The sequence below is a fragment of the Trichomycterus rosablanca genome, chromosome 25 (assembly GCF_030014385.1).
Source record: "Trichomycterus rosablanca isolate fTriRos1 chromosome 25, fTriRos1.hap1, whole genome shotgun sequence".
In the NCBI taxonomy this organism is placed as follows: domain Eukaryota; kingdom Metazoa; phylum Chordata; class Actinopteri; order Siluriformes; family Trichomycteridae; genus Trichomycterus; species Trichomycterus rosablanca.
In genome coordinates, this window is record NC_086012.1 from 326432 (window position 1) to 350000 (window position 23569).

At 46.1% G+C, this 23569-nt stretch overlaps 2 protein-coding genes across 2 annotated transcripts; one reads left to right on the forward strand and one right to left on the reverse strand.

The window, feature by feature from the left end:
- The first annotated feature begins 252 nt into the window (after window positions 1-252).
- On the forward strand, window positions 253-17641 carry LOC134302173 (period circadian protein homolog 2-like). The gene is made up of 23 exons (XM_062987211.1): window positions 253-362; window positions 3091-3474; window positions 4729-4821; window positions 4922-5079; window positions 5703-5824; window positions 7426-7627; window positions 7713-7764; window positions 8002-8144; window positions 8287-8365; window positions 8482-8588; window positions 8785-8938; window positions 9644-9752; window positions 10736-10897; window positions 11300-11387; window positions 11697-11832; window positions 11986-12110; window positions 12240-12383; window positions 12498-12707; window positions 13524-14167; window positions 14264-14424; window positions 14626-14775; window positions 15018-15168; window positions 15379-17641. The coding sequence occupies exons 2-23, from the start codon at window positions 3158-3160 to the stop codon at window positions 15532-15534; spliced, it is 3663 nt and encodes a 1220-aa protein (XP_062843281.1). The 5' UTR covers window positions 253-362; window positions 3091-3157; the 3' UTR covers window positions 15535-17641.
- Window positions 17642-21193: 3552 nt separating this feature from the next.
- On the reverse strand, window positions 21194-23212 carry LOC134302177 (transcription cofactor HES-6-like). The gene is made up of 4 exons (XM_062987214.1): window positions 23144-23212; window positions 22519-22605; window positions 22348-22429; window positions 21194-21588 (listed from the first exon to the last, which is right to left on the reverse strand). The coding sequence occupies exons 1-4, from the start codon at window positions 23210-23212 to the stop codon at window positions 21194-21196; spliced, it is 633 nt and encodes a 210-aa protein (XP_062843284.1).
- Between the last annotated feature and the right edge of the window lie 357 nt (window positions 23213-23569).

Sequence of the window (23569 nt, forward strand, 5' to 3'; positions counted from 1 at the left end):
GTAGAACTGCTGTCTGTATATTACTGTGTTGCAGTCATTCAGTCCCAGTAAAGAACTCAGACCCCCCTGTGTGTGTGTGTGTGTGTGTGTGTGTGTGTGTGTGTGTGTGTGTGTGTGTGTGTGTGTACACTTCTGACCACATGCCGCTGATTGAAAAATCCTCTGAACTCGCCCACGTATTGACGTCATTCGGTCTGAACCAATCAGCGCGCCGCTCTACATTGTGAGTGGATCAGTGCTGAGCGGTGCTGAGGGCAGCGTGTTCACTCCTAACTCGTTCTAATTTAATACCAGCGCACACAATTACACAGAATCTCTTCAGAATCACCTGGAATTATATCGGACCGTCGCTTCACATTCAGGTTTGTTCTGAAATTATTCATTTTATTCCTTTATTATGAACCACATAAAAAAAAGAAAAAGCTGCATAACAAGTCTGGCACTGCGCATGCGCGGATCATTCTCGCTCGCTGCCCTATCTAAGATTTTAGTTAAATGAAAGAGTTTGATTTGATGTTATGATGATTTTTAGACCCCCTGTGAGGGATCAGGTAGATCAGAAGAGGTCGGGTTGGTTTGTGGAGTTTGTAATCGTGGCGTTTTCTGCATGTAAACATTATATAACCATATAACTTTATATTTATATCATCTACATTCCACTGCTTATTATTAACTCTGTTTATTATCATTATTAATGCACACATTAATACAGCTGTAGTCTACATGCACATGCTTATTTATTTAAAACATGTTAAACCTTAAGTACTCACTAAGTTGTCCATTTAAAAAGGTAGTTAATATAATAATAAATATAACAGTAATTTATAATAATAACAACAACTGTAAAATGTTAATACATTTTATAATAATAACAACAATAAATATAATAATTACAATAATATTAATAATTATCATTGTTGTCATAATAAATTAAATAATAATGATAAATTAATAAATTTTAACTATAATAATAATTATAAAAATTGTAAATATTGTAAATATTGTAAAGAAAACTAAAACAATAATAATAAATAATATTAACAACAATCATAAATATTAATAATAACTAAAACAACAATTATTTAAACTAATATCTATAAAATATTAATAAATATAATAACAATAAAAGTATTAATATTAATAAATATTATAATAACTACAATAATAATAGTAATTATTATTTTGTTGTCATAAAAAATGAAATAATGTAGTAATAAAATAATAATATAAGAAGAATAAAAATAAATATACAAACAGTAATAACAGTAAATAGTAATTTTAATAAATATAATAATAATAGTAATAATAATAACAACTAAAAAATTATAATAAAGGTCTACAACACAATAAAACAAAAATAAAGCATTATTATTATTATTATTATTATTATTATTATTATTTATTATTATTATTATTATTTATTATTATTATTACAGCTCAGTAATACACCCCCTGTACTCCATGTATTAATGGAAAGTGACCCTATAGGACCCCGACTGACCAGCTGATGTCACTGCAGTTATAATAACATGGTAATGACACGGTAGTGTGTGTTGTTCTGCTATGAGTGTAGCAGGTGCATCAGTGTTGTTGGGATTGTAAACACTGTTTAAACCCACTGGTTTCTGTAGGAACACACACCCTGTTCGCTCAGTAGATTGAGGATAGTGCTTGAGCTCTGGGACCATGGTCAGGATAAAGTGCTTAGTGAAGATAAAAAGAGTGAATGGAATAAATCGTTTATTCTTTGTGGATGAGAGAATTGTGTCTTCAACATGCACAAATAAATATTTATTTATATAGTATAAAAATCCTCTTTTAGTGTAGATTTGCACTTTAACATGTTTTAATGTTCAGGAGGTTTTACTGTGCAGAAGGACCTGCAGCAGTCTCAGTTTTACATTCCAGCATCCTGACGTCAGTTAAATAAAAGCTGATGTATTGTTTGCGTTTCTTTGAGCCGTCTGACCCCCTGACTGCAGCGCTGAAGTGTTTTGCTGCTGGATGGTGAAACTCACGCTGTTGTTCATGTTGTGCATGATTGTAGGATTTGAGGGCACAGTGAGTTCTGGCTTTATGTAAGAGAGCATGCTGAAGCTTTCTGTAAGCAGCAGAGCGCCTCGTCTCGCCTCCTCTCGCCTCGCTCGTGTGCACACCGGTGACGGGTGATGCACTTCAGGTGTGTCAGAGCTGCAGGTCATTACAGGGGTCAGGAGACTTTGGAACCCAAACCATTGTCAGGGGAGGGGACGCGACCTGATAAGGGAACCGGATCCTGCTGGATTTTACACACTGCAGCCTCGTGCTGGGAAACCAGAGAGGCTCTTTATACCCACCGTCCTAAATAAACAATATATACATGCACTGACTGATGCTCCGATAGGTCCCCGGATCATTACGTCAGTCTGAGTTAAACGGCATGATTCGGAGAGCTGCCCCACTGGTGACCTTAGTGAGATAATAATGTGCTATTTTATACTAAATACACTTATTAGTGGGGTGTAAATCATTTGGGACTCAATTACCAGCCGCTTCTTTTGTGTGTGTGTGTGTGTGTGTGTGTGTGTGTGTGTGTGTGTGTGTGTGTGATTTTACATAAGTGTGTGTTATGTAAAAAGTTAAATAAGTATTTTAATACTTATGTAAAAGTTATATTGTGTAATAACTGTGTGTGTGTAGGAGGGTGTGTGTGTAGGAGTTTGTGTGTGTGTGTGTGTGTGTGTACATGAGTGTGTGTGTGTGTGTGTGTACATGTGTGTGTGTGTACATGAGTGTGTGTGTGTGTACATGTGTGTGTGTGTACATGAGTGTGTGTGTGTGTGTGTGTGTGTGTGTACATGAGTGTGTGTGTGTGTGTGTGTGTGTGTACATGTGTGTGTGTGTACATGAGTGTGTGTGTGTGTGTACATGAGTGTGTGTACGTGTGTGTGTGTGTGTGTGTGTGTGTACATGAGTGTGTGTGTGTGTGTGTGTACATGAGTGTGTGTACGTGTGTGTGTGTGTGTGTGTGTGTACATGAGTGTGTGTGTGTGTGTGTGTGTACATGAGTGTGTGTAGTTGAAACATCTCTGTGGTCTCCCCCCTCCACAGCGCCCCCATGCTTCAGCTCCGGCGTCCTGTAATCTCAGCCTAGACCTTCCACCCGCTGATTGTGAGCATGTCCGCCGAGTCCGGGCTCAAGTCGTACCTGTCCGGGGGCGGGTCCGAGGAGGAGGGGGAGGGGTCCGGCGTCCCCATGCCTCACCTGCACGAGATGGGCGGGGCCTCCGATGGGAGCGACAGCGGCAACGACCCGCCGGCTTCCCCCGGCTGCCGCCCGCCGCTGCACGAGGACATGGAGATGGGGGGCAACGGTTCGAGCGGGAGCGACACGGAATCCCATGGCAACGAGTGGCACGGCAACGAGTCAGTCGGAGGGTCCAGCGGCAACGGCAAGGATTCGGCGCTGCTGGGATCTTCAGGCAGCAACAAGAGGTGAGTGACTGACCACATGATGGTGTGGTGGACCATTCTCAGCACACAGTTCGGTTCTGTGTATGTATGAGTGTAGCAGGTGCAGCAGTGTTGTTGGGATTTTTTATTAGGAGCACATACCGTGTTTTCGCTGGGTGTTAATCTTCCCACAGTGTTTTTGGTTGGAGCGCTGTTCTCCTCCCAGCATCCACACTGAGGTGTTTGGAAATCCCAACAACACTGCTGCACCTGCTACCAGAACCGCACACACTGCCATCATGACCATGTTAGTGTCAGTGCTGAGAATGCTGCCTCCTGTTACAGTCAGTAATTGTATACCCGCTGAGTGCATGTGTATGGTGTCGGACTGCTGCTCAGTTCTGTAGTGGAGCTTGTTCTGAATCGAGTTGCCGGTTGGTGAGTCACAGTGTTTCCCGCTGTAGCTCGGCGTCTCCTGGTAACCGTTGCTGTAGCTCGGCGTCTCCTGGTAACCGTTGCTGTAGCTCGGCGTCTCCTGGTAACCGTTGCTGTAGCTCGGCGTCTCCTGGTAACCGTTGCTGTTTGTGTGTGTTGATGGCGTTGTGTAGGCGTTAGCGTTCTGTCCTCGCCGCTCTGCCACGCGAGAGAGGAATGCAGCCGGATTTAACCGGAGCCGCCACAGAGCTATCGGGTCATTACATCACTGACACCGTCACTGCACCACCGCCGGGGAGGTTCAAACCTCCGGGATACAGTCCTGTACAACCAGTACACAGAACCAGTACAGAACTATTATAGAGCCATTACAGAACCATTATAGAGCCATTACAGAACCAGTACAGAACCAGTACAGAACTATTATAGAGCCATTACAGAACCAGTACAGAACCAGTACAGAACTATTATAGAGCCATTACAGAACCATTATAGAGCCATTACAGAACCAGTACAGAACTATTATAGAGCCATTACAGAACCAGTACAGAACTATTATAGAGCCATTACAGAACCAGTACAGAACCAGTACAGAACCAGTACAGAACTATTATAGAGCCATTACAGAACTATTATAGAGCCATTACAGAACCAGTACAGAACCTGTACAGAACCATTATAGAGCCATTACAGAACCATTACAGATATATAGAGAATGGTTTGTTCATTGTTCTTCTAAAGCCAAAATTTTCTCACCCAAGATTCTCCCTGAGACCAGAGTGTAGCTGAACGGCATTGTGGGTAATGTAGGAACCCCTGAACCTGGGTGTAGTTTCATTTCTCTCTCTGTGTCTCCCACAGTTCAAACTCTCAGAGTTCTTCACCTCCGAGCAGCTCCAACACCTACAGCCTGCTGAGCTCCGAGCAGGACCACCCGTCCACCAGCGGCTGCAGGTACGCCACAGATGCCCACCCTACATCACATGAGGTCTGAGGTTTTACATGCTGCGCGTGTGTGTGTGTGTGTGTGTGTGTGTGTGTGTGTGTGTGTGAGCAGCAGTGAGCAGTCGGCGAGGACGAAGACTCAGAAGCAGCTGCTCAAGACCCTGAAGAAGCTGAAACATCACCTGCCCGCTGAGAAGCGCAGCAAGGGCCGAGCGAGCACGCTGCACACACTCCGCTACGCCCTGCGCTGCGTCAAACAGGTCAAAGGTGTGTGTGTGTGTGTGTGTGTGTGTGTGTGTGTGTGTGTGTGTGTGTGTTCGTGTTCCCTTATACCTGTAGAAGCTGCTCACGGTCCAGCAGGCTTTACATCACCACAGCCTTACAGAAAGCTCCTGCCTCCAAGCTGAAGAGATGTGCTGATCATGTGATGTACAGCAGTCTTTAAGCTAATGCTGATGTCAAGCCTGCTCGACTGTGAACACTCACGTCCTGCAATCTGGGTGAATTTCCAGTTTGGCTTTTCCACATGACCTTGGCAGAGATCCCAGTGTTCCATGTACCGGGTGCAGTCGTGTTAATCTTATTTATGTGGGCTGATAAAGGTGTAGGGTGAAATAAATTGTTCCACCTTAAATTAGAAGTACAGCATTGTGGGAAAAATCCAGCACAGTGGCTAGTGTCCTGATCCTGGAAGGGCTGGTTGTAGCTTCGTAGCTCTTTAATACAGTTTGACTAAAGCAATAAAGGTTCATGAAGCCACGCCCACTTTATATCGTGGATCGTTTACAAGCTCGTCGCTCAGTGGCGCCGCCAGCAGGAAGAAATGAGTATCACTGCTGTAAGTGACCTGGCCTGTGTGTGTGTGTGTGTGTGTGTGTGTGTGTGTGTAGCGAATGAGGAGTACTATCAGATGCTGATGGTTAATGACAGCCAGCCGCCGGGTCTGGACGTTTCTTCCTACACCATCGACGAGATCAACAGCATCATGTCTGAATACACCCTCAAGAACACTGTAAGTCTCTTTCACACACACACACACACACACACACACACACACACACACACTTTACAAACACTGCCAACACACTGACGTCATGCTGTGTCTGAGCAATTTCCCTTTTAAAGTATAGCTGCTGGTTTATGTTCAGGAATTATTCCAGTTAGACGGTCATGTAGGAGCAGAACGATTTAGGAACCCGTACAGACACGGATCAAAGGTCACTGTTACCCCTTTTCCACCGACGCGGCACGGAGCCCGTTCCGGTTCCCGAACTTGATTTTGAACCGGTTCCGCGTGTTTCCACCGGAGAAAAGAGGTTCCAGACAGAGAACCAGCGGGCCGATCTGGCACCACAGAATACTGGGTTATTCAGGCCGAACCGTGACGTCCGTCAGTGGGTGTGTCGTGTCGTACAGCATAGCGTTAGCAACAACGGCGTCCGCTGGAGTCTCGTATGGAGCTTAATGCTGCATTTTTATCTTTTAAACTTCTCCTGATCACATTTTGAACCAGTTTGCCGCTGATATTTTCAAAGCGCCTTTAAAAAGATGAACTGTGAGATATTACGTGATGAAAGTGACCCGGACAGAACGAAACTCGCTTAACATGATAAATAAAGCGTGAAGCTTTTTCACCTCCCCGAGCTGCATAAACACACGTGAAGTAAATCCAGTTACACACAGATACACGTGGTATTATAGACTGGATTTAATGTTTATTTCACACAGATTATTGTTCGTGTTGTGGAACTTTAATGATGTTTCACCATTTAAGTCGAGCGCTGAGCTAATCGGTTATTTGAGCCGAGAGTCGCGGTGAAAGCGAAGCGCAAAACTCCTCTCACGTCAATGAACTAAAGAAAACAACAACTGAGACGAACACGTCACGTCTTCTTATCACCGATAGTTAGATCGATGCTTTTTACATAAAAACAAACATCTGTAACAGCAGCACAAATGCTCGCGCATAATCCACACACTCCGCCATGTTATTACTGCTCTTAACTCTTAGTAAGTAACGCCCAGAGAACGCTCAGAGAAACCCGAACAGAACCGGTTCAAGAACCAGGGTTATTTTGGTGGAAAGGGGGTATGAGAGACTCTGAGCTTGTTCTTGGTACCAGACGGCTGGTTTGAGTTTATCAGAAACGGCTGCTGATCTGCTGTCATGTTTATGAAGACAGAATCATCCAGTAAGCAGCAGTTTTGCTCTCAGAACCCTATTTCTGAAGACAGAGGTCAGAGGAGAGTCCAAATATTTCCACATGATGTGTGATGTGTGAGGAGTCTCTGCTCTATCACTGCTGTAGAAGCGTGTATTTGGCGACATCTGGCGGCGGAGCGTCGTAACTACACTGCACAGCAAAAATCTGATTCTGCATGAAACCTTTATCAGGGATTTAATTTAAAACCAAATGCTTTGATGAGATGAGTACACGCATAGTTCTAAAGGTTCTAGTGTTCCATACATTCCATATGTTTAATATTAAACACACCTATTGGGTGAGAAAGCATCAGTAATGACAGTGTTCCAGTATAAACACCTCCCAGTACAATATTTTGATTCTGTGTGTGTGTGTGTGTGTGTGTGTGTGTGTGTGTGTGTGTGTGTAGGATATCTTCGCAGTGGCCGTGTCCTTGATCACCGGGAAGATCGTGTACATATCGGAGCAGGCCGCCACCATCCTGCACTGCAGGATGGACGAGTTCACGGACAGGAAGTTTGTGGAGTTTCTGACGCCGCAGGATGTGAGTGTGTTCTACAGCTACACAACTCCGTACAGACTGCCGGCGTGGAGCATGTGCACCGGTACAGGTTAGTGTACACACACTCAAACACACACACACACACACCTTTTACTCTTTATGAACACTGACACTGGTTTTTCTCTCCTCTGTAGAGTCGTCAGCGGCTGATTTTGTGCAGGAGAAATCCTTCTTCTGCAGGATCAGGTGAGACGTTCGGTGTCGATTCCCTCATAAAAATACACACTGATCAGCCAAAACATTAGGAACACCCCCCACACACACCCGCAGGGCTGATACGAGATATAAGTGCATGTGAGGGTGAGGGATCTGATCTGGAGAGGTTCCTCGTAGTTCATGTGTTGCAGATCTGATCATGCTACTCTTACCAACAGGTTTATATAAATGAAAATGGTGTGTGTGTGTGTGTGTGTGTGTGTGTAGTGGAGGGAAGGAGAAGGACGGTGATCTTCAGTACTACCCGTTCAGGATGACTCCGTATCTGATGAAGGTTCAGGACACCGAACTGTCTGAGGAACATTTCTGCTGCCTCATCCTGGCGGAGAGGGTTCACTCGGGATATGAAGGTAAACACACACACACACACACACACACACACACACACACACACACACAGAAGCTAAAACTACTGGAACATTAGATTCAAATAAGCACATATGTTTTGTAAATTAAATATCTGTGTGTGTGTGTGTGTGTGTGTGTGTGCAGCACCCAGGATTCCCACAGACAAGAGGATGTTCACAACGACACACACACCCAACTGTGTGTTCCAGGATGTTGATGAAAGGTGTGTTACCTACTTACTTATAGACACTACTGAGTGTGTGTGTGTGTGTGTGTGTGTGTAAGTGTGTAATTTCCGGTGTTTGTGTGTGTGTGTGTGTGTGTGTGTGTGTGTTACAGGGCAGTTCCTCTGTTGGGGTACCTGCCACAGGACCTGATTGGGACCCCTTTTCTTCTTCACATTCATCCTGATGACAGATCGACCATGCTGGCAGTACATCGCAAGAGTAAGCGCACACACACACACACACACACACACACACACACACACACTAACAAACAATTCTAGAGGATGAACCTGAGGGTGAAGTCGAACTACCCCTATTTATCTGTCTGATAAAAGTCAGTGGCTCTAATCAGTCATTATCACTGATGAGGTGTGTGTGTGTGTGTGTGTGTGTGTGTGTGTGTGTGTGTGTGTAGTTCTGCAGTACGTGGGCCAGGCGTTTGACCACTCGTCCATCCGGTTGTGCACCAGGAACGGCGAGTACATCACGCTGGACACCAGCTGGTCCAGCTTCGTCAACCCCTGGAGCCGCAAAGTGTCTTTCGTCATCGGCCGACACAAAGTGCGCATGTGAGTCTCAAACCCGAACACTTACGGTTCGTATGGAGATCCGTATCGTGCACGGAGAGCCAAGCACCCATGTCCGTTATCCCCCGTCTCTGTGCAGCACCACTGAGGGCGTCATTTCAGCAGTTATGAGGAACCCCGCTATGGCCCTCCCTCCCTCCCTCCCTCCCTCCCTCCCTCCCTCCCGGCTGGTCGGTAGCAGAGCCGAGATCAGAGTTCAGAGTTCAGAGTTTGAAATGTCAGCTCTGTTGTGCTAGCATGTTGACAAAATTAAAAAACGGATCGGGGTGCACCTGTGTACAACGTCATGCTGTATGTTAAATATTACTGATGCTGGGACACAAATTCCAGCAGCAGTGGTCCCACATACAGTGCCTGAGTGTGAGAGCTTCGGAACAGAATCAGTTTCATAAGGGATTCGTTTAAAGCTGGGACACACACACACACAAAAGGTTGCTGGTTCAAGCCCCAACACTGCCAGGTTGAAAACTGTTGGGCCCTTGAGCAAGGCCCTTAACCCTCAATTGCTTCAATTAACCCTCAGTTGACAATAAACTGTCTCGGTACTGCAAGTTGCTTTGGAGAAAAGCTTCTACTAAATGCAGTAAATGTAAAGCTTTATTAAGTGTGTGTGTGTGTGTGTGTGTGTGTGTGTGTGTATGTGTGTGTGTGTGTGTGTGTGTGTGTGTGTGTGTGTGTGTGTTGCAGGGGGCCGGTGAATGAGGACGTGTTTTCAGTTCCCACCTTCACAGAGGGGAAGATCATGGACTCGGACATCCAGGAGATCACAGAGCAGATCCATAAAATCCTGATGCAGGTACACACACACTCACACACTCACACACACACACACACACTCACACACACACTCACACACACTCACACACTCACACACACACACACACACTCACACACACACTCTCACACACTCACACACACACACACACACTCACACACACACTCTCACACACTCACACACACACACACACACTCACACACACACTCACACACACTCACACACTCACACACACACACACACACTCACACACACACTCTCACACACTCACACACTCACACACACACACACACACTCACACACACACTCACACACGCACACACTCACACACACTCACACACACACTCTCACACACTCACACACTCACACACACACACACACACTCACACACACACTCTCACACACTCACACACACACGCACACACACTTACACACACTCTCACACACACACACACACTCACACACACTCACACACACACGCACACACACTCACACACTCTCTCACACACACACACGCACACACACTTACACACACGCACTCACGCACACACACACACGCACACACACTCACACACACTCACACACACACGCACACACACTTACACACACGCACTCACGCACACACACACACGCACACACACTCACACACACTCACACACACACTTACACACACTCTCACACACTCACACACACTCACACACACACGCACACACACTTACACACACGCACTCACGCACACACACACACGCACACACACTCACACACACTCACACACACGCACACACACTCACACACACTCACACACACTCACGCACACACTCACACACGCACACACTCACACACACTCACACACACACACACGCTCTCACACACTCACGCACACTCACACACACGCACACACTCACACACACTCACACACGCACACGCTCTCACACACTCACGCACACACACACTTTTGTCGTATTTCTGTTAACTATTTCTACTGTGTATGTATGTGTGTGTAGCCTGTACACAGTTTAGGCTCCAGTGGTTACGGTAGTCATGGCAGCAACGGTTCCCATGACCACATGCAAAGTGTGACATCATCCAGCGACAGCAACAGCAACGCTAACGTCGCCGCCGGCAACGACAACGCCGCCAACAGCGAGCGAGGCAAAACCAAACCAGTAAGGCACGCACAGCGTCCACACTTATTACACAGCTTTATATTAGATCTTGGAACATGACTGCTGGGATTTTTCCCATTCTGACAGTTAAATACACTACAACAGGGGCGTCCACAAATTTCATAATAATAAGGACATACGATTCCCAGTCTGGTGCAACTGCACTGAGGGGTTAGGATTTGTGTCGTGTCCCAACTCACTGTAGGTGTGTAATTCACTCACATCCACTTCGGCTGTGTCCCAAATTGCATCCTTCTGTACTAAGCTGTTCCCTAGCAGCGATGCCTTTTCATCTGTATAGCTTGAACATGGTCGGATTCTTTATTTTAGAGACTTTCTGTTTATCAGGTCTAACATTGTGTGTGTGTGTGTGTGTGTGTGTGTGTGTGTGTGTGTGTGCAGAGGTCATTTCAGGAGATCTGTAAAGGAGTTCAGATGCTAAAGATGCAGGACCAGCATCTTAAATCTGATCCGAAGAAGAGTGCAGAGAGTAAGTACCGGTGTGTGTGTGTATGAGTGTGTGTGTGTGCGCGTGTGTGTGGGTAATTCATGTAGCTCAGAATAAAAACAGACATCATGGAAACCCTGCCTGGTCATTCGCGTGCTGATTGTGTGTGTGTGTGTGTGTGTGTGTGTGTGTGTGCGTGTGTGTGTGTTTGCTGCCCGAGTTCTGGGGGTTTGAATCCCAGATACAGAAGGCTCATGCTGTTACGTGAACCTATCCACTGTGGAGACACTCAAACTGCTCGTATTAATTTAACATTATGTTTTTGTTTTATTTACCCACCGTCTCTTTCAGCAGGGTTAAAATCACCTGGTGTGAAGCAGAAGGACGCCGCTCCGGTGGTGAGAGACGGTACTGCGGCAGTGGAGGAGCTGAGGGACCAAACCTTAAACTCCTACCAACAGATCAGCTGTTTGGACAGTGTGATCAGGTGTGTGATGGATAGCATGATGATTTTATTAGTAGATCTGCTAGGGTTCGAATCTCAGCAGAGCTGAGGGGGACAGTTAAGTGATTGATTGGCGCCCTATCCAGGGTTCCAGCCACCATAAAACAGTTGATGGACTGTGTGTGTGTGTGACAGATATCTGGAGAGCTGTAACACACCCATCACAGTGAAGAGGAAGTACCAGTTCTCCTCCAACACCACCTCCTCCAACTCAGACGAGGAGAAGAAAGGAGGTGATGGAGCTGTAGCCGGCGCCGAAGGTACGTCAGTGTTTATGTTCACATGTATTAATTTTATTTATTATTATTTATATAATTATTATTCTTCACTGAAAATATTTTTGTGTATGTATTTATTTTTCTGTATTAATTACGTTACGTTTATTGCAGATTCTATGAAGACCAATAAGAAGTCTTCGCCGGACGTGGTGGGCGGGGCCTTGGCTGAGAGCGTGGTGTCCATCCCGTCTCAGTGCTCCTACAGCAGCACCATCGTCCACGTCGGCGATAAGAAACCACAGCCTGCAGAGTCAGGTACACCTGAGGCTCTGCAGAACTGGAGCACAGACCATCCTGGACCTTCAGATTCATACAGATCATTGATTGATTGATTGATCGATTTATGTATTGATCTATCCGCCCCTGCAGAGATTATCGAGGACGTATCCGAGAGCCCGACCCCGCCCGCGGCGGAGCGGGGCGCCTACAGGAAGGTGGGTCTGACCAGACGGGTGCTGGCGGCCCACACGCAGAAGGAGGAGCAGGCGTTCCTGAGCCGCTGTAAGGAGCTGTGCCTGGCGTCGCTACAGAGGAGCGGTACAGGCGGCGCGGAGAGGGAGCGCCGACACGCCGGCGACGGTGAGCACACGCAAAACATACAGTGGACAGAGGGAGCCTAGTGGGCGGAGCTTTGGGCTATTAACTGAAAGGTTGAGAGTTCGAATCCCAGCTTTGCCATGCAGCTACTGTTGGGCCCTTGAGCAAGGCCCTTAACCCTCTCTGCTACAGGGGTGCCGTATGATGTCTGGGATATGCGAAGAAAGAATTTCATTGTACTGCACACCTGTATATGTATATATGACAAATAAGGACGTTATATATTCTGTATTCTATATTCTAAAGCCTCTCCAGCGTCGCTTTGGGCCCATTTGCTTACATTTTTCTTCCCAGTTTAAGTCTTAGTGGTTATAAAGTCCCACAGACACACTCCAAAATCAGAAGGATGGTTGCAAATAGAAGGGACGGAACATCATATTAATACAAAGGTTTTGGAATAGAATGACCAACAAGTTAATGGTCAGGCGTCTACATACTTTTGGCCATATAGTAGATCGGCGATCATATTTAGACATATTTAATGTTTTATCTTATTAGATTGACAGATTTTTGTAAACATTTGCTATTTTATGATTTGATGCATCTCAGAAAAAGTTGGGACGGGGGGCAGAGTAAGACTGAGAAATTCGCAGAACCATAAAAAGCGTGTGTCCCAACTTTTTTGCAGCCGTCAAAGTTAAAACAATCAATATTTTAATTGAATTCAGGTTCAGTTAAAAACAATTTGCAGATTATTGCCGTCTGTTTTTTCTCTCGTCCCAACTTTTTTTGGAATTGAAGATTTAGTGGTATCATTTTAATGGTGACCTTCTTTCACTTGTCTCTTGGCGCTGACAGCAGCTCATGCAGCCAAACCCGGCACATCGGGGGCGGAGCCGACCACCAAAAGGAGCGGGCGAACCAAAAAATCCAAGAAGCCTCGCATAAGGAAATCCGAATCGTCTGACAGCGCCGTGTCCCAGCGCAGACCCCGCCCGCCCCTGCAGGGACTCGATCAGACGTCCTGGTCGCCGTCCGAGGCGTCTCGGTCTGCCTTCTCTGTTCCGTACCCGGCCATGATGCCCGGCTACACTATTTACCCCACTACGCTGCCCCCTGCTGGCAACCACGGTACATCAGGCGGGTTCGGAGACTCTCGGAGCGCTCAGGCTCCGCCCACCGCTCCTCAGCTCGCCGCACCCATGGTCACGCCCGTGGTGGCCTTCGTCCTGCCCGATTACATGTTCCCTGAGGTTGGCATGGCCGCGCGCCCGCCTTTCTATCCGGAACAGCACCAGGCCTACGCTCCCCAGCAGCTCTTCCGGCCGCAGCACATACAGCAGAACTACAACTCCCAGAATCCTTTGCAGCCCCAGCAAGCCCAGTTCCAGACACAACCGAACTCCGCTCCCCAGCAGCCCCATCAGCAAGCGTACCCACCACAGCACACGTACCTTACCCAGAACCCCTTTCGGCCCCAAACCCCGTACACGCCCCCTCAGGTACACGGCAGGTACGAGCGGAGCGCCGAGTCTGTCGGATTTCTCATGCCGCTTCACGCACGCAGGGTCAGACTGACCGTCGTTTCTGTTCTTTAGACGTGTTGCCTTGACGACGACGCTCAGAGCGACGCCCTGTCCACGTCCAGCGAGCCGATGGAGCTGCTCATGCAGGAGGACTCGGGATCGGCCACGTCCGCGTCCACCGGCTCCAACGGCTGCGACACCTCCAACAGCGGCACAGGCGAGTGCAGACCCACGCTAACCCTTTTCTTACACCGCCATTACGAAATTGTCCACATGGGGGGGGTTGGGTGGTGCAGTGGTATAATCCACTAGTCCAGCGCCTCCAAGATCTCAGGCTGTGGAGTTTAAATCCCAGGCGGTGTAGAATTACAGCCTAATTATCCTTGTTTTATGCCATATCAATAACTCCATGTATCGCCCCCTGCAGGGAGCAGCAAGTATTTCGGCAGCGTGGACTCGTCCGAGCACGAGGAGAAGAGGGAGGAAGCTAAACAGAACTTCAAATACGTCCTGCAGGATCCGCTCTGGCTGCTCGTGGCCAACGGCGACGACAAAGTCCTGATGAACTACCAGGTCCCGCCACGGTGAGTCGCGCCCCTGTGAGGAGTTTGGCATGTTTTCCCACGTCTGCATGGATTTAATGTAAATTGCAGTACAGTAAGGTGCGGGATTACCTGCTGGTAACGTCCGAGTACCAGGTCTGTGGGTGGGTCAGAGCTGTTTGGACCGTATGTTTCCCCCCACCGCTCCCGAAATCAGCGATTCATTCACTCAGAATCCAGACTAATTTGCCCCACGTTTAACTCCAGGTGTGTCGGTGCTGCAGGGACCTGGATCAGGTGTTGCGGGACGATCGGGAGCGTTTACGGCAAATGCAGAAGAGTCAGCCGAGGTTCACGGCGGATCAGCGGCGGGAGCTCGTAGACCAGCACCCGTGGATGAGGAGGGGGGGCCTGCCGAAAGCCATTAACATCAAGGTGTGTATGAGCATAAACGTGCAGGTAAATCCTAGTAAAGGGGGCGTGGCCTCTGTACCTGTCAGTCCTAGTAAAGGGGGTGTGGCCTCTGTACCTGTCAGTCCTAATAAGGGGGTGTGGCCTCTGTACCTGTCATTCTCACCTGTACAATGACACATTCTTTAAAACTAATATGTGTGTGTGTGTGTGTGTGTGTGTGTGTGTGTGTAGGACTGTATGTACTGTAAGGACGATGCCGCCCCCATGTTAGAGGACAACCTGCCTGACATGGCGCTCGGCCTTCTGGGAGTTGAGGCCGCGCAGGAGGAGGGCGTGTCCCATACACAGGAAGAGGAGGAGCAGCCTGGTTTGGGCTCTGTGTCCTAGCGGCTCCTGGTTTCTTCTGTACAAACAGTGAAGTGCATTACGGGTATTCTCTAACACCCCCAGCTCACCCCCCTCCACCACCACCACCGTGCAGCGTCTGGACTCTTTTGGACCGTAGATGCTAAAGTGCAGTTCCAGAACCACGTGGATCTTCCAGCTCGGTGCACACGGCTCGTTTTACACCAGATTCACTGATCAATGTAGCAGCTACTAACCAAACGGTGCCGGTGCTTTCTCACTGCACGCCACCCTGTGGTACGGTGCAATATGCCACACTCAGTGGTTGTTTCTATTGCCTAGTGAACCATGCCGTACCTAGGGACCCGTGATGAACTCAGTTACCCTTCTTGATCAGGGACCAAGCGTACCGCTGATCGGTCAAGCATGCTATCCCATCAGTGCTGAGATCTCTAACTCTCCAGTTCCAATCTCAGCTCTGCTATCAGCCGGCCGGGCGCCTACACAGACTCACGATTGGGAGATATGGATGCCACGTTCCGGATCGTATCGTAGAGAGTTGGCAGTGGAGAAGCTGCTCGTCGGAACACGGCGGTTATCTGCGAGATCTCAGCTGCCGAGATTCCTGAGCAGAACCGAAAAGTGTGTGAGCTTTTAAATGTGAAGTAAATGAAATATAAAAGTGGTTCAAACTTCAGGTGTTTGGATGTTTGGATTTGACCAAATCACGCTCCAGAACTGTTCACCCGGGTTTTAGACCCACTGATCAGCTCATTAACGGCGTCGGCACTGTGACACGAGGAACGTCTCCCTCCTCGTCCTCTAAATCCTGAACTGTGACCAACAATCACTAACTGTAAAACTTTCTGATCTTCACGTCTAAAATATTACAAAGTATTATCATACTGTAGATAAAATCACCAGAAACAGCTTTATTTATTTAGCCGTGTATAAAACTGTGAAAGAAGCTCCGGTCAGAGACGTTGGGACTCGTACAGGGTTCCAGATTTTTGTTAATATGTAAGAATTGTTTTTTTTCTGAGAGCAGCTACTTTATGAACTTGTGTACGTCAGTTAATGTGCTGCATCTTTTCTTCTTATTATTATTATTATATTTATTTTGTCATTTTGTCCCTTTTGACCGAGGAGGGCCGTCCCCTCCGACACGTGTGTTATTCACCGTCTCTGTGCAGCTCCTGGATCAGCCAGCAGAGGCCCTAATTGCAGCAGTGATGAGAAATCCCTTCAGCCTGCCCTCTCTCAGACACAGCCAGTGTTCTAGCACTGCGCCACCTGAGCGCCCCGTGCGCTGCATTTTTAGCCAGCAGCGGCTATCCTGTCCACTGTACTGATGGAGGTTTGTTTATACACTGGACACACTGAGTACTGGACACGCCCCAGTACAGAGGCTCATCTGAACTTCCTAAACATGCACAAGCATCGATTTAATCCCTGTGCAGCTTAAATCTGCTGAAAATCTCATGGACAATGATGATCACCACTGAGCAAGTGTATGAGACGACCAGAACAGAAAGAAGCTCCTGAACCACATTAAGTCCGGCAAGTTTCGTTACTTTTGGCGTCTGATGAGGCCCCACATGAGGACGTTGTAGACACTGCATGGCAGGACACAGAAGACGAAGCTGGATTGATGATGTCATGACGTGGATTGTCTGTTACAAGAGGCACGAGACAGACGGCACTGGAGAAAGCTGACCCATCACAGACCAACCATCACAAAGAGATACTGGCAGACTGATGTGATGTGACGTGATGTGAGTTGCAAATTGCGTGTAGTGACATGTTTTGTCCTCAGAGGGGCTCCAGATCCCCAAATCTTCATCAGTTTCGTCCTGCTGCTTTAAGTCAGTAACTGATAAATCACTGAGCTCTGATTTGCAGTATTGTAATTGGTTATCGGTTAATGTTAGGAGCAGTTTAGGTAAAGAGAACCAGACATTATACTACAGTGAAAGAGTAAAACCCCCAGTTTCTGTTACAGCTGGTTATTAGAAGCGTTTTAATGACAGTGTGCGCTTTTACCCTTTATAGGGAATAAATTTTAAAAAGAAAACACAGCTGCCTTATTCTGTTGTTTCTCTTATCGTTGTTTGTATTACTATTATTTCATTGTAATAAATACAGTTGATCTCCTGATGCAGGATTGTGGTGTCTACATTTTTTATATTTTTAAAAGAATTGAACCACGAAAATCAGAACCAAACACAATTGAAGCTCTGGAGAACTGAATCTGTGGCAATAAAATATAAAAAAGACTCGTTAGATCACGATCACAAGACATTTTAAATTATATTGTTAAAAATGAATCAGGCTGCGACTCTTTCCTCCGCCAGCAGAGGGCGCCAAACAACAATAAAACTGCAGCTAAATTTAACGTTATGAATCTAAATCTCTGTTTTGCTGGTAAATGACGCGACAACATGCAGGATAATAGAGAATGAGTTATTAATATTATTATCTATACATATATCCTTATTATTAAATCTGATCTACTTGTTTTAGCCTCAAAATGAATAAAAACTAGCTAGGCTAGGTATTCCACTGGACCTGAAACACGTTTAGATTTCTATTCTTATGTAATCTTCAATAGTTTTATAGTTTAGATAGTTAAAGGAGGCTCAATTCACAGGAATTTCACAGAAGGAAAGCAAATATTCTGCTAAATTATGTTTCCCAAAATAATCGAAGAGTCAAAGCTACTAAATTGATCTAAATTGACCGTGAATTTAACATGGGGGGTCTTATCAACAACTGATAACACTGACAGATTCTAACATTACACAAAGCTAGTAAGTGGAATCTGATTATTTGTCATTTTTACATCAGTATTTTAAGCTTTAAGCATATTTGAATATTGGTGGGTGGGGCACGTCCCTCCAATATATTGTGATTGTGCTCTTGTTACTGGCCTATTACTGATGTAAAATGAACCCTAACTCCCCACTACATTCTCAACAACCTCTTAACCAACTGGATATTTTATTGTGGCGTTCTTTTATTTCATTGACGGACTTGATTCATGAGCTGAATTTATTCTTTTTACTAGTTTCTTGGCTTTAATGTTCAGCTCAGGTGTTTTCAGAACTTCCAGGTATCACACTCTATAAAGTGCCTGTTCTGGACGTTTTACAGTCTGAAATTAAATTCCCGCTTGTGTGGTTGAATTTTATTGTTTTATTGTTTTTTTCTGAGTAACTCAGTTTGTGTGAAAGTTCTCTTGGTGTTTTCTGTTTTGATTCAGTTCAGCCGCTGCACAAAGTTATCCAACAACATCTTATTACAGTTCAGATGTGGTACCAACACAACACCCTCATATTACTGCACAAATAGAGCAAACAACAAATCTTTCACTTATATTTGGATAAAATGTGTTGATGCCCTAATAACAGTTTCTTTCTGAGGCCCAGACAGTCTCTTAAATCTCTGGTTGGGGTGTTCTTGGGGTCTCCAGGGATCCTCTTCATCACCGTCATGCTGTCGGACTGGATTGAACCTGTTTAACCCCTCAGGCTGTTGTGAGGCTTTGGGTGAAGGAAGCTGCACTTTGTAACCTGAAGCCCAACAACCGCTCCAGACCATCTGTCCTGCTGGAGGAACCGATATTGGATTCGGGGCTCTGCAGGGGGTCCTGGAGAGCATGTGTGGTGTAAATGAGATGGAGTGAATGTGTGGTGTAAACAGCAACGAACAGCAACAGAAACGGTAAGCACAGTTTTCTGCCCCACCCATACAGCCCGTCTACACTCGGTTTACTGGGTGACTGAACTTAGTACGGGTACTCGGGTACTTACACTACGGGTCACTTGGCACTGGAAACAATCGTAACACAGTGGAGGAGACAAATATTTTTTTGAAATTTATGTTTTCTTTCCAAGACCACTGTTCCCTTTTATATGGGCACAGAGAAGTCAGCAGCTGTGGAGTGATGATGAATCAGGAGGTCGTGATACAAAGTTAAATGACATTGTAAACCTCTCTACAGCAGCACGTTCATCAGCAGCAGCTTTTCAGAAAACCAACAACCTCACGGACGATGGTTTTGTTCTGTTCCAAAAATCCTGAGACTGCAACAACATTTACACCCCATGAAAAAATGTAAAAACTAAGACATTGTGTGTTTACATGTAAATATAGCAACAACTACACAAGCTACCAGAACAATCAAAACAAAGGTCGAGCTCATGTTTGAATATCAGTTTAATTTCTTCATTATAAATAAAATCAACATGCAGGACAAATAAACAATAAAGTATTAATATTATTATCTATACATACACATAAAGCATTAAAATTAAATCTGATCTACTTGTTTTAGCATTAAAGTGAATAAAACTAGCTAACTAGCTAGGCTGGGTATTCCACTGGATCAGTACATGTTTAGATTTACATTCTTTTTAAGATATGACCTGAAATATATTTTTAAGGGTTCAAATCAGATCAGAGCAAAATCACTGCCAGAAAAAACATGAATCTATTCTGTTAAATTCTATTTTCCAGGATAAATGCACAGTCGAACTACTAAAGTGGTTTTCACTGCTAATTACTGACCTAAATTAGTCCCAAACTCCCGCTACGCTCTCAACGAGCTTTTAACTAATTGCATTTCCAGCAGACGGTGCAGAACAGAACTGTGATGTTTAACGGACATTAAAAAACGTCTAGTGGCGCCACTCAGCATTCCAGTTAGTTCAGTCTCAGAGCAGCTGTCGAGGTTCTGATATTTTCCAGCAAGTAATAATGAAGCATTAAACTCGTTTTAGTAAAATCACCATATCAGGGCTGCATGTGATGCTGCCGTGTCACAAATACCATACTGTCTACTAAACTGTGCTTTTGTTACTTCTTTATAAATGGAAAGGTTACGATTTAGAGCACTATGTAAACAGTAAACAGTATGTGGTTTGAAACCCAGACCTCGAGTGCACCGGCTGATGCAGCGCCCTTTTAACAGCTCAGATATTTCAATATTTCATTTCAGAAAATCTGTCCAAATGCACAAATGCAAATCAGACCTTAATTTTGACATAGACACTCAACCAGAGTTCGAATACTTCTAAATGAATATTAGAAGATTAGGAACCGCTCCGTTCTGTACCGGACTGTGCAGTGGAAAAGCACTAAGAGTGGATTATATTTACTTGCTACCCCAGTACTCGTACCCTATCCTACCTCGTGTCTTTTTAACAACATTAATAACTAGATCACTTCCTACATGCTTATAAAAATCTTAACTTTATATGCTATAAATAAAGAACTAGAATAAAATATTTAATACCAATATGAGGGTCGTTCCTCATCCTCACATCTACAATTCCTGCACTAGCGACTAGAAAAACGTCTTTAATCACAAAATATTTCTGGCTTTGCAAGTTTTCAAGTTCGTAAATGAATCTGCTGTGTGTGAGACGCTTCTGTAGTTTATAGGTTTTTGTTTAAAGTGAAAAACAGATCCTAAAAGGAATTGGGTTTATTGTTTGGTCAACCAGAAGGTAGCTTGTCCGCTCAGTACCATCAGATCCTGTTGGATCTAACATCTGACATTGTTCTTCAGTAGGAACAGCTTTAAAATGTTCATTCCTTGGGAAACGTCCCCAAGAAGGAAGGAGTTGGTGACACTGGTGATGTCGTTGTAGACGTCCATACTAGTGTGTCTGTGGTGGTTGCGTCCTGGTTGGCAGCTCTACCACGGTCTCCACATGTGTGATGAGTAGGGTAGCGTGGGGCCGGTAGCAGGACTCTTCTCCTCCTCCGCCGGGACCGGACTGGCCTCGCCGAAAGTCTCGTCGAGTTCAGAACACGTATCGTCCCCGGTGGAGGCGCTGGGGGACGGCGCTGTGGGTGAATGAGCTCCGGGCGAGCTTGGCGTAGGAGAGAGAACCTCGGATCCAAAATCCAGGATGACGTCCTGCAGGTCCTCGTTTAACGGCATGCATTCCAGCAGGTGGTTGAGCAGCTCGGCCGCCACAGTGGCGTCGATCCCGGGGCAGGTGGAGACGAAGGTGTGAACCTCGTGCATGCACTGGATGTAACCGGCGGCGAAGCGCTCGCTCTCCTCCCGACTCATGCTGTCGCCCTCTACAGGAGGAGAATCATTCCAGAACATACAGCGTTACTACAAATATAGAATATACAGCTTTATCATTCACACCAGACTTCTTCTCTAATTCTTGGATTAGATCTGACCATCGGGACACTTTTCTTCTTGGCATTGAGACCACTGATCCACCTCCTTTTTCAGTGGGAGCAGTCAAATCTGAATCCTCATCAAAGTTGCTGTCTGTATATCCCAAAACTGCCATAAAATAAATATTCAGCACTGCTGAGATCTCAAGCTGTCAAAATCAAACCTTTGCTATGCTATCGACCTGGCCAGGCATCCAACAGACACAATTGGTCTGCTTAAGTCTGAGTTTGGGAGGGAGGACAACTGGGTTCCTCAGTGCTTCAACTGGGGGGAAGGGGTTTTAAACCAGACTACACCCGTGTTGGAGGGATCTGTGGTTCTTCTCAGTCACATCAAGGGTGGTGCAGGGGGACGTGGGAATGACTAAATTTGGGGAAAAAGGAGGGAAATGAGGGAAAGAAACATAGGCATTATGTTAACCCACTACTGCTGGGATCCAGAGTTTGAATCCCCAGCGGTGCTATCAGCCAGTCAGGCGTCTATATACAGACGTGAGGCTGTATGAGGGTTGGCATCCTGTCCTGACACGTTACTGCATAGCGCTTAGTGACCCCAACAAAACAACAGCGCCACTAAAACATCCTACAGGTGTATGTAAACTTTTGACCAGTGCAGCACCGCTACAGTAGAATGAACTTTGGCTTTCGTACCGTGTGAGCGATCCTGCAGGATGTCCTCCACCCGTTTCACCGTCAGCTCCAGCACCTCGGCGTTCTCCATCTTAGCATGTAACTGCAGGTGAAGAGAGCCTAAGATTAGCCACCGCCACCGCTACCTCATTCTTCATTAATGTTCTTAATCTTTCCATGCACTGATCTTACCTCCGTGTCTGAGAGGAGACCTCGCAGCTCCTGCAGGCTTTCGTTGATCCGTGCTCGCCGCTTCTTCTCAACCAGAGGCTTCCTGGTCTGATAAGTCAAGTCAAGTCAAGTCAACTTTATTTATATAGCGCTTTTTACAATAGACATTGTCTCAAAGCAACTTTACAAAATCCAGGACCAACAGATACAAAAACCCCATAAGAAAAATGAACTCAGTGAACAGTTTGTGGTCGCATCCCAAACCACATCTGACCACGTTCCTCTGAATTCTCATGCTCACAATCCACAGCGGAAGGTTAAAGTCAAAACCTTAACGGTTCCTCAATGGTTCCAGTGGTTACCAGTTATAAATAGAAGTATCATCACCCACACTTTACTGGGTTCTGCTTCTCTGTGACCAGATTCACGTGGAACCTTTGATGGGTCTCCATAAAAACAAAGCCAAACCAAGGAACCCCCCCTGTACATCTCATGTTCCACACAGCTCACCCCGAAAACAGTTTTATAATAATTTAGCAAGCTGAGCTTTAGTCAGTGTAGAACACAAAGATCTATCGGCCTGACCTGGAAGTAATACAATCACTGACTGTAATGTGTGTGTATGTGTGTGTGTGTTCTCACTTACCTTGCGGTCTCCTCTGCATTCATCTTCATCAGTAACCATCCAGAATGTGGGGTTCCCCGTGTGAGCCATGACGAGTCAGGACTCGGTCCGGTCGGTACCAGAACCGTTCACCTCTAACACTGTGTGTGTGTGTGTGTGTGTGTGTGTGTGTGTGTGTGTGTGTGTGTGTGTTAGTAATATCCAGCAGTGTGTACAGCAGGGTCGCTGTAATGAGCGTGAACCCGCCGCACCAGTTCCTTTATATACCGACCCCCCCCTCACCCCCCACACCCAATCATCACCACCTTCACCCCTCCACCATCACATTTACATATGAATCACACCGGCCAATCAGAGCACGCTCTTTTAAGCGCCCCCCCCCCCCCCCCCCCCGTGCTGCACAGACAGACCCATGATGCTTTGGTTTGAGTCTTCGCCTACAATTCA

Excerpts from the sequence above, each read along its gene's own strand:
- LOC134302173 (XM_062987211.1), top strand. The coding sequence starts at position 3,158 with ATGTCCGCCGAGTCCGGGCTCAAGTCGTACCTGTCCGGGGGCGGGTCC. Across the intron at positions 3,475-4,728 it reads TCTTCAGGCAGCAACAAGAG|TTCAAACTCTCAGAGTTCTT; the intron begins GTGAGTGACTGA and ends TGTCTCCCACAG. Across the intron at positions 7,765-8,001 it reads TCCTTCTTCTGCAGGATCAG|TGGAGGGAAGGAGAAGGACG; the intron begins GTGAGACGTTCG and ends GTGTGTGTGTAG.
- LOC134302177 (XM_062987214.1), bottom strand. The coding sequence starts at position 23,212 with ATGGCTCACACGGGGAACCCCACATTCTGGATGGTTACTGATGAAGAT. Across the intron at positions 22,606-23,143 it reads AATGCAGAGGAGACCGCAAG|ACCAGGAAGCCTCTGGTTGA; the intron begins GTAAGTGAGAAC and ends TTGACTTATCAG. Across the intron at positions 22,430-22,518 it reads GTCTCCTCTCAGACACGGAG|TTACATGCTAAGATGGAGAA; the intron begins GTAAGATCAGTG and ends CTTCACCTGCAG.